Source organism: Triticum aestivum, chromosome 4A, assembly GCF_018294505.1.
Source record: "Triticum aestivum cultivar Chinese Spring chromosome 4A, IWGSC CS RefSeq v2.1, whole genome shotgun sequence".
NCBI lineage: Eukaryota > Viridiplantae > Streptophyta > Magnoliopsida > Poales > Poaceae > Triticum > Triticum aestivum.
Window position 1 is genome coordinate 666,139,077 of NC_057803.1, and position 11,526 is coordinate 666,150,602.

The 11,526-nt window shown below is 41.7% G+C and overlaps 1 protein-coding gene across 1 annotated transcript; it reads right to left on the minus strand.

Annotated features, from left to right (window-relative positions):
* Nucleotides 1-2,062: 2,062 nt before the first annotated feature.
* On the minus strand, nucleotides 2,063-3,729 carry LOC123082985 (WAT1-related protein At3g30340-like). The gene is made up of 5 exons (XM_044505154.1): nucleotides 3,522-3,729; nucleotides 3,363-3,425; nucleotides 2,732-3,260; nucleotides 2,501-2,652; nucleotides 2,063-2,409 (listed from the first exon to the last, which is right to left on the minus strand). Exons 1-5 carry the CDS (start codon nucleotides 3,701-3,703, stop codon nucleotides 2,268-2,270), a joined length of 1,068 nt encoding a protein of 355 aa, XP_044361089.1. The 5' UTR covers nucleotides 3,704-3,729; the 3' UTR covers nucleotides 2,063-2,267.
* Nucleotides 3,730-11,526: the final 7,797 nt, after the last annotated feature.

Below are 11,526 nucleotides of genomic sequence, written 5' to 3' on the forward strand. Positions count from 1 at the left end.
CAACAGGAAACAAATCAGATAAACACGCATGAATCGATTACAAGGCTTGGATGACTAAGTATGCAATGAACATAATTCATTGAGAGGGAATATTTGTTTCAAGCTCAAAAGAGATTTGCATTTTGAAATATTTTCCAACTATATATATACATATATATATATATATATATATATATATATATATATATACATATATATATATATATATATATATATATATATATATATATATATATATATAGAGAGAGAGAGAGAGAGAGAGAGAGAGAGAGAGAGAGGATAGAACAACTTTCTCCAATATGGTGAATAAATGTTTTATTTGGAGTTCATCTGGATTTTTTATCTTACTTAAAATAAAGAGAGGGGATGAAAGGACTTCCCCAAAATAGTACGCTTGCAATTTTGGGATATTTCAAAACAAATTTTTTATTTATTAAATCCTCTTATTCATTTTGTATTTATAAATTCCTAAATGAGTTATTTGCAAAGTAAAAATTATTTGTGGAAACGTTTCTTGTCTGGAAATAATTGTTTCCAATGTAGTTATTTTGATATAATATGATTTTTATATACATTAAGGAAAAGGTTTGATATATACTATTTAAAAATGAAACCCCTTTCTGCTTGCATAGAAATAGAAATAAAACCTAAACATCGAACCTATTGGGCCAAACACAGCTACCTCCGTCTATCTCTCGGAGGCGTGCGCAGAATAGTGAGCAACCCAACCGAGAGTTAAACCGAAGCAACGCACTATGGCGAGTGGTAGTAGTAGTGCATCCACGATGGTGAACCAATAAAACCTGAGGGAATGTTAGTTTTCCAGGAAGGAAAGTGTTGCAGTTGCAAACAACCATATGTGTGCAAAGTTTTGTCTCTCTCAACGACTGACTAGTGTAAAGTTGTCATGCTCTTCCATTAAGGCCAAAGCAGAGCACACTCTCCCAAAGCAGGCCATGCCTAATTCAGTTCCCAGCGCGCATGCAGGTGCCTAGGAAAGGAAAACGTATAAACAAGAAAAGAAAAAGAAAACGTACTACAACTGAAACTGAAACAGATAAAAACGAGAGCAAAGTCGGATGAAGTTGGATGTTGATGGAAAACCCTATTTGACGCTCTCTAGGTCAAACAGTCCACAAGGGAGCTATCAACTGGGCCGGCCCATCTCCTGCTGTAGGTAGTTCTGGTTTTGGGAACTTTCTAGAAGTTTCCTAGCAGGTTTTGGAACCATCCAGAATGTTCGTTCAGCGTCTTTTCTGTTTTCCTATTTTTCTGTTTTGTTTCTTTTGTACTTTTTATTTTCCTTTATATCTATTTCATTTTTTTCCTTTTCGCTTTTTATTTCCAAATAAGTTCGAGAATTTCAAATATTTGCTCCAAATTCAAAAAAAGTTTTTTCTTTTTCAAAATTGTTCAGAGTTTCAAAAAACTATTCCCATTCAAAAATTGTTCACCAATTCAAAATATGTTCTCGCTTTACAAAAAATGTTTGAGAAAAAAATGTTCCTGTTTTCATTTTTTGTTCACAAATTTATAAAAATTTGGGAATTTTAAAAAAGATGATCTTTTCATAAATTTGTTTTCTTTTAAAAAAATCGTTTTCTCCAAAAAAATTTCATCTTTTAGATTTCGTTTACGTACTAAAAAAAATGTTCGTATTTTCAATTTTTGTTCAGAGTTTAAAAAATGTTCGTATTTCCACTATTATGCTAACTTCCAAAAATTATTTCCATTTTCTAAAAAAAAATCACAAAATAAAAAATCGTCAAATCTCGAATATTTTGTTTGAACTTGTTTATATATTCCGCGTTTCAAAAAGTATTTACTTCATCCAAAAAAACTAGTGTTTGAATTTTCAGAAGACGCTCGATATAACAATACCGCGTTATTAAAACCCCGAGCTAGATATTGAGCAACAAGTCTCTTCAGCTGCGCCGGTAATTAGCCCGCGTGTAGTATTGTGAGGTTGTGTGATCGAAACTGACCTAGCGAATTAATTTTCAAATCTATTGTATTCAGCAACCATCACGCCATATCTTCTAATAATAGTCACATGATAATTTCTAAAAATATTGCTACATATAGTACACTACATATTTATAATAGCATCCTGAACCTAAACAACTTCGTGAATGAAACCATCGTGAAGCCTAATTTGCGGCAGAATAGTGATCACAATAATTACTAGAACATGGAAAAATTATTGTAAAACTTATTTGCTGCACTTGTTAACACCCAATTGAGGATCTCTGTCTCTCAATCTTCAGTCATGGCTGCGATTGCACTTGCTGCTGCTGCTGTTGTTCTTGGTCATCTTTAGCACCTTCTGGATGCTGTTGCAAGGCCTCCTGCCTCTTGCCCCACAGCAGAAGATACAGGCCACATATCACAATCACAGATCCCACCACACTGCATGCATGCATACACGTTTGCAAAGCATGAGTGTCAGATGCCAATCACGCCATGCCATGCCATGGGTAAGCAGTATGTATGTTTGCACCTTCCAAGGTAGAGCGGTTCATGCAGGACGGTGAAGTCCATGATGCAGACGATGACCTGCGACACCGGGACGAAGGCGGCGACGAACACCGCCCCCCGCTTCTGGATGCACCACGTCAGCAGCACGAAGGACATGCCCGTCGCCACCACGCCCTGAATTCATTCAGTTCAGGCACAATTAATCAGTTACGACGATCGGCGGCATACCGTCGCAAGCAATTCAGAAGCTTACGGAGTAGAGGATGGTGAGGATCTGGAGCTTGTTGGTGATGATCCAGGAGGCGAGGTTGTGCTTCACGCAGAGGCCGACGACGACGACCTGGAGGAAGCTGAAGGTGGACAGGAAGGCGTTGCAGGAGTAGACGTAGGGGTACTTCCTGGTGATCCTGCCCTGGAGCAGGTACCAGCAGGCGAGGCAGACGCAGTTGCCGAGGATCGCCACCGTGCCAAGCGTCCACCGCCTGCCGGAGTCCGCTCCTGGCGACGGCGGGGATGAAGGGGAGCGGTGGAGCTGGTGGGCGCTGTTTGGGTGGGTGAGGGCCACGCCTCTGTAGAAGGTGAGCAGCATGGCGCCGGCGAGCGAGACGAGCGTGCCGGCGAGCTTGGCGGCGCCGGTGGCGGCCCTGAGGTGGAGCGACTCGGAGCGGGTGGCGACGGCGAGCACGAAGGTGAGCACGGGCGCGATGTTGGAAAAGGCGCTGACGAAGGTCGCCGTGGTGTAGCGCAGCCCCACGAAGACCATGTACTGCCTCATCGCCGCTCTGCGTGCCACCATGCAAGATCGATCGTGTACACCATATGATCCAAACGTTGTTGATTTGAAGATCAAACGGAGAAGATTTGATCAATGAATGGAAAAGTACCCGAGCGCGGCGCTGACGAAGAGGTAGGCGAAGATCTGGAGCGTCATCTTGGGCCTCGACTTGCTGATGGATGAGACCAATCAACACGAAGATGAGAGAAAGGCTACATATGTTGCTTCATGCAATCGAAATGGATGGATGTCGTGTGGACTCCCTCACCCCTCTATGAAGTGCGCGATGGGGCAGAGGAAGATGGCGGCGGCGAGCTGCTGCAGCGTGACGAGCACGAGCGGGTCGAGGCCGCCGGCCATGGCCACCTTGACCAGCGCCACCATCACCGCGGACATCACGTTGAGCGCCAGCATCACCACCGTCGGCAACAACAACCTGCCGCTCCCCATATATATCGCGCTCTCTATTCTGTCTCGCGCTATACCACCACGTAGTAGAGTACACCAAGTCACCAAGACGCACACGCACGCATGCCGCTGGAACAAGAAGAAGATATGTGCAAGCCAAGGTCGGTTGCCTTCGCTTGGGCTGCGCATATGTATCACACTTGTTGATCGGCAGGATAGGAAGAGGACGAACGCGGCAGTTAGTATCTACTCGACGGATTCGGACGAGATATAGAGCACGAGGCGAGAGCGAAGCAATGCAACAGTAATCAAGCAATGCGGGGTAGGAAGGAGATCTTTCACCAATGGCAGCAGTAATCAAACAAGATCTTCCCTTTTTCTTTAGCCACTCTTAATTGTGTGTCCATGATGACCGAGATTGCGATCGAGAGAAGAGAAACTGAACATGATATGATGCACTATTGCAGTTACCTCTTGGCGTTTTGGTCCACGCATTGCATTGCATGCTCGGTGATGCTGCATGTGACTTGGCCGTCCGGCTTCGCGTGCAAGCCTACCGCATGGCTCGCGCCCTCATGATGGTTCGTCTTCACTGGATATCCGTCATGCTTCAGTGATGGTCAGGGTGTGCCCCACATTGGCGGCTTGGCGCAAGTGCTAGCATGCAGTGCTGTTGTCAGATCAGCCGTCTCAGCAAATGATATGTGGTGTTCATGTTGATCCGTGATTCCCGTGTTGTTCGGGACATTGCTACATGACTTCTCCACACAGGCAAGTTGGTGGCGGTGTATAGAGGACTTCGTCTATGGCGGTGTTCTCTGAATACCGGGTCTCGAGTTTCCGGGTGAAAACCCTAGGTCTAACCTTCTCTGGGTGTACCTGGCAGTGGCGGTTTATGCTTCCTTGTTGAAGGCACTGTCTGGAGCTTACTCAGTCCTTCTCTTCTGGGTGAAAATCCACGATCTGGCCTATATGGTTGGATACGGTGACGTCGATGTCCATGCATCGTTTCTTTGTTGAAGGTGTCGCTGTTGGGGGAACCTTCACATCGTCCACGTATTGTCAATGTAAGTGGTAGTAGTTGAGATTTTGCTGTAGTGGGTCGTTCACATCGCCTTGACCCCTATGGGTCTTTTTTCCTTTTTTTTTATTTTCGGCTGTGTGCATTCTAGTTGTGCAGAGGTCTGTTTGTATCTACTTGATGCGATATTATGAGTTAATGAAGAACGCCCTTTATCGATCTATATCTATCTATCTATCTATCCATATCTATCTATCTATCTATCTATCTATCTATATTTATATCTATATATCTATACGGATTCAGACGGGATATAGAGATCTTTCGCCAATGGCAGCAGTAATCAAACAAGATATTTTTTCTTTAGCCACTCTTAATTGTGTGGCCATGATGACCGAGATTGCGATCGATCGATCTGATCGAGAGAAAGAAGAGAAACTGGACATGATATGATGCGCTATTGCAGTTACCTCTTCGCGTTTTGTTCCACACATTGCAGTGCATGCTCGGTGGTGCCATGTGACTTGTCCATCCGGATTCGCGTGCAAGCCTACCTCATGGCTCCCGCCCTCATGATGGTTCGTCTTCACTGGATATCTGTTGTGCTCCGGTTACTGTCAGGGCGTGCTCCACATTGGCACAAGTGCTAGCATTGCACGACCATTGTCTGCGTTGTCAGATCTGTCGTCTCAGCAAATGGTATATGGTGTTCACATTGATCCGCAATTCCTGTGTTGTTCGGGATATTGCTGCATGACTTCTCCACGTGCAAGTTGGTGGAGGCAATATAGAGGACTTCGTCTATGATGGTGTTCTTTGAATACCGGATCTCGAGTTTCTGGATGAAAACCTAGGTCTAACCTTCTCTAGGTGTAGCTGGTAGTGACGGTTTATGCTCCCTTGTTGAAGGCACTGTCTGGAGCTTACTCGGTCTTTTTCTTCTGGGTGAAAAATCCACGATCTGGCGTATATGGTTGGAAACGGTGACGTTGATGTCCATGCATCGTTTTCTTGTTGAAGGTGTCGCTGTTGGGGGAACCTTCACGTCGTCCATGTATTGTCAATGTAAGTGGTAGTAGTTGAGATTTTGCTGCAGTGGGTCGTTTGCATCGCCTTGACCCATATGAGTCTTTTTTTTGGCTATGTGCATCCTACTTGTGCAGAGGCCATGTGTATACTCAATTCTGTTTGTATCCACATGGTATGACATTATGAGTGTATAAAGAACACCCTTTATCGTTCTATCTCTATATATATATCTATACTAATTAATTCTAAACTCCCAAGAAATACCTATATCTATATCTATATCTATATATCTATGTATATCTATCACTAGTAGAAAAGGGGCCAATGGTCCAGGCCGATCCAGCCCATTAGTCCCGGTTCAATCCAGAACCGGGACCAATGGGGGCATTGGATCCGGTTCGTTAGCCCCAGGGGCCGGCCGGGCACGTGTGCCATTGGTCCCGGTTCGTCTGGACCTATTGGTCCCGGTTGGTGGGATGAACTGGGACCAATGTGCCTCGCTCCTGGCCCACCACCATTGGTCCCGATTGGTGGCCTGAACTGGGACCAAAGGACGACCATTAGTCCCGGTCCAAGCCACCAACCGGGACTAAAGGGTTGGTCCTCGTTGCGGCCAAAATTTAGTCCCACCTCGCCAACCGGAGGGGAATCAGACCGGTTTATAAGCCCCTCCCTCTCTGCCTTATTGAGCTTCTCTGAAAATGAAAATAGATGCCCTTATATAGGGAATTTAGGCTAAATTCATACGAATTTCTCTTGAAATTTGTTATGAATTTAATTTGAATTTCCTCTATAAGCGCATCTATGCTCATTTCTGAGTAGCTTTTTATATAGTTTTTTTCTTTTCTGCTATATTTATTTTTTTCTTTTTATTTCTGAGTTGTAATAAGTCATTAAAAATAAGCATCTATGCTCATTTTTAGTAAAGTTAATCATAACTATTTTTTCTTCTATTAATTTTTGAATTGTAATAAGTCATTGAAAATAAGCATCTATGCTCATATTTTAGTAAAGTTAATCACAACTATTTTTTCTTCTTTTTATTTCTGAGTTGTAGTAAGTCATTAAAAATAAGCATCTATGCTCCTTTTTTAGTACAGTTAATCACAACTATTTTTGCTTCAATTCATTTCTGAGTAGTTTTCTATATAGTTTTCTTCCTTTTCAGCTATATTTATTTGTTTTCTTTTTATTTCTCAGTTGTAATAAGTCATTAAAAATAAGCATATATGCTCATTTTTTAGTAAAGTTAATCATAACTATTTTTTCTTCTATTTATTTTTTAATTGTAATAAGTCATTAAGAATAAGCATCTATGCTCATATTTTAGTAAAGTTAATCACAACTATTTTCTTTTCTTTTTATTCCTGAGTTGTAATAAGTCATTAAAAATAAGCATCTATGCTCCTTTTTTAGTACAGTTAATCACAACTATTTTTTGCTTCAATTCATTTCTGAGTATCTTTTTATATAGTTTTTTTTCTTTCTGCTATATTTATTTTTTTCTTTTTATTTCTGAGTTGTAATAAGTCATTAAAAATAAGCATCTATGCTCCTTTTTTACTATAGTTAATCACAACTATTTTTTGCTTCAATTCATTTCTGAGTAGTTTTCTATATAGTTTTTTTTTCTTTTCAGCTATATTTATTTTTTTCTTTTTATTTCTCAGTTGTAATAAGTCATTAAAAATAAAAAAGAGGCGCAATGCTTGTTAATTTGCTTCAAGCCTTTCGGAATAGTGTCAACTGCACTGCACATAGCTCTGTGCAGTCTACCGTATTCCTCAAGACTTGAAGCTAACCAACGTGCAGGAGCATTGGGCCTCTTCGTCATCGTCTCTGCACTCAGGGCTTATAAACAGCTGCGAGTGCCTCTCGCTTGACGAGGTGGGACTAAAAAAACAGCTGCAGGAAGAATCAACAAAAAAACAGCTGCAGAAAATAAAAAAGTAGTTAGACGGGTCCATTGGTACCGGTTGGTGGCACCAACCGGTACCAATGCCACTCTTTGGTACTGGTTGGTGCCACCAACCGGGACCAAAGGTCTTCGTTTCCGGCCCTTTGGGCTGCTGAAAAGAGGCCTTTGGTCCCGGTTGGTGGCACCAACCGTGACGAAAGGGGGCATTAGTCCCGGTTGGAGCCACCAACCGGGACCGATGCACTTGCTATATATACAGGACTTAACAGTTTTCGATCTCTCCTGCTCCACTCCCGTCGCCGCGCGTCTCCCTGCCGCCACCTCGCCGTCGCCGCCCCGCCCCGCCACGCCGCCCCGCCCAGCCCCGCCCCGCCCCGCGCGCCCCGCCCAGCCCGCCCGCGCCGCGCCCCGATCGGCGTCGCGCCGCCTCGACACCGTCGCCGCCCCGCTCCGCACCTCGCCGTCGCCTTCGCCGTCGCCGTCGCCGCCCCGCTCCGCACCTCACCGTCGCCTTCGCCGTTGCCGTCGCAGGTCGTACGTGAGCACCTCGCCATCGCCTTCGCCGGCCGTCACCGTCATTTTTTTGTTAGATTTAATTAGATTTTTTTGTTAGGTTAGATGTGTAGTAATCTAGATATATGTAGTTCATAGATTTTGTTGTTAGATTAGATTTTTTTTTGGTTAGATTAGATGTGTAGTAATTAATTTGTTTATATTATGTTAGATTTTTTTGTTAGATTAATTAGATTTTTTTGTTAGGTTAGATGTGTAGTAATCTAGATATATGTAGTTCATAGATTTTGTTGTTAGATTAGATTTTTTTTTGGTTAGATTAGATGTGTAGTAATTAATTTGTTTATATTATGTTAGATTTTTTTGTTAGATTAATTAGATTTTTTTGTTAGGTTAGATGTGTGTAGTAATTTAGATATGTAGTTCATAGATTTTTTTGTTAGATTAGATTTTTTTGTTAGATTAGATGTGTAGTAATTAATTTTTTTATATTATGTTAAATTTTTTTGTTAGATTAATTAGATTTTTTGTTAGATTAGATGTGTGTAGTAATTTAGATATGTAGTTCATAGTTTTTTTGTTTGATTAGATTTTTTTTGTTAGATTAGATGTGTAGTAATTAATTTGTTTATATTATGTTAGATTTTTTTGTTAGATTAATTAGATTATTTTTGTTAGATTAGATGTGTAGTAATTTTGATATGTAGTTCATATATTTTTTTTGTCATATTAGATTTTTTTGTTAGATTAGATGTGTAGTATTTAGAAAAAGGAAAAAAATAAGAAGTAGTTTATATATAGTTGAACTAGCTAGTTGATTTAATAAACTAATTTATTTTACTATATATAGAAGTAGTTTGTTTTTAGTAAGTACTACTTATTTATTTATAGTAAGTGCTTAGTAGTTGAACTAGATAGTTGATTTAATTAATAAAACTACTTTTATTTAACTATATATAGAAGTAGTTGCCGCATCGACGTCGGCGATGCCTATCCCGCATCCTCGTCGTCGTCGACTCGGCGGTGGAGGCCTGCTTGATCAGGGCCATGTTCGGGACTGGGCTCCGCCGGACTGGTATTGGGAGGTGCTACCTTCCGGGGGACGTATGTTGGTGAGGAGGCAGCCCGTTGTTGACCCGATCCTTGTTTGGTGGCGGTCGCGTGGGCCAGTGACGGTGGTGAGGCATTCCGGACACCGCGGAGGTGGTACGTCACCGTGTCAGCGAGGAGGACGAGCACGTCCGTCGCTACATGGTTGCATTGGAGGGCAGATTCGACAATACCTGGCAGGTTCTTCAGGGATCTCACTGGAGCTATGATCCTGTGATGGTTCCTTATCTTTGGGTGTCCACCGCTTGCGTCGATACCCGTCGGGTGCTACGGTTCTAGTTGTATTAGTGATAATATTCGACGATGTACGGACACCAAGAGATGATGTACTTTTGCTTATAATTATTGAATGCATGCTAATTTGAATACTATACTTTATTTTATGATTTGGTTTTGCTTATTTTATGATTTGGTTTTGCTTATTGAATGCTCATATTGGATAAGTTCTCCTTAATTCCCATGTGCTAGACAATTTGATATAATAATGCATTCGGGAATGAAAGGAGGAGCTACGTACATCGATCATCGATAGTCAACCCGTGATTAATAATAATGATCTAGTTTAATATTTGAATTATGAACGCAGGCCGGAAATGTCGTACTCATCGGACGACGAAAACCGCCCGGGGGAGTGTGACTGGTGCCACGACGACCGAGGTATCTGCGACAGGTTCATTGTGCTGGACGAAGATCGTCGCTTCAGCATTAAGCTCGAGGAGACCTTCGATGTTCATACAATAAGCAACCGACGATAATAGTTTTTTCGTAATTACTCATGACTTCAACTATTTTAATCATGACAATATTTTCATCTTTTCCAATTCGACTAGCTTATCCCATGCTTTGCAAGACGCTATGTCTTGGAGAGGATGGGTTTTGAAGACCATGAAAGTTTCGAAACCAAAAAAATTATCCTAAGTACCCATCATGGTGTGGATTTTCAAGTAAAGCTGTACAATGCTCAGAGTGTATCCCATTTTGGTTGCAAAAATTGGGAAGCACTTTGCAAGATGTATGGTTTTGATGAGGGTATGCTTGTTACCATGGATCTTGGTGATCCTACAATCGAGCAAGAGAGACCTACGATTTTCGTCCTTGTGGATACACCTCCAATTCTTCCCCCATGTGAGCTTAACATAGTTATTAAGTAATTTATATTCTTTATTTCAAAATAGTTGACAACTTATTCTCCATTGACAGCTTATTTTCATTCTTCAAAGAATGTGCGAAAGATGGTAGACAGAACCTACTACACCTAAGGCTCCGAACTAACTTATCAGGAGAAAAATCATCTGGTCGCATTTTGTACTGATCTTGAGAATTACAATGTCTACAATCGAACTCCTCAACATTATGGTCAATACGTGCCACTAGTGCACGTGTTGAACTACGGTAACTACCATGGAGATACCCTGGTAAGATTTTTGTACTATTACAACATCCGTGCATCTTTTTGCACACTTCTAAAACTAGTACATCATATCATTGCTAACTACGAAGTTATTACTATGTTTTTCAATAGATAATCCCGAATGATTGTGTGCCTCATCTGATGTATACACACGGTAGCCTTCATGTTTTGAACATACAACCAGGTCGTCCTACGAATCTCAACTGTCCATACCGGGTTTCTAAAATAAGTGGAGACATGAGAATCAAAGAATGGAAAAAATGTATGGACAGTCGTAAGGAGCTTCTTGGAAGCAACATTCAGCGAAGGGCAAAAATTGGAGACAGGATGATCGCCATTCTTCATAATGGAGAGTCAGGGTCTATATTGTTTTATGCTATTTTACCTTAAGGGTGTTTACGTCCTACCTGATACTGATGATCATGTGTTAAGAACAATTATGCAGGGTTGGGTTCGATGACTATGAGGATGATGATCGTATGACTTATTATTAATAACGAGTAGAAGTTGTATGATGATGCATGATTAGTAGGACGAGTACTTTTATTATATATGCTAATGTATGCGAGCATGCATGAGTTATTATATCAGCGGATAAAATGAACATATATAGCAGCAGCGTTGGTAAACCAAGGACGAAGATATAAGAGAGGACACTTCTCTCTATCAGCTAGCTAATATAACAACCTAAAAATAACCCCCAAAACCCCTAAAGCAGCCAATTTTCAAAAAAAAACATGGACTTTTGGTCCCGGTTGGTGCCACCAACCGGGACCAAAGGCCCCCTGACTGGGCTCGGCGCACAGAGCCACGTGGAGGCACATTAGTCCCGGTTCTAGTTTGAACCGAGACTAATGGGTGGA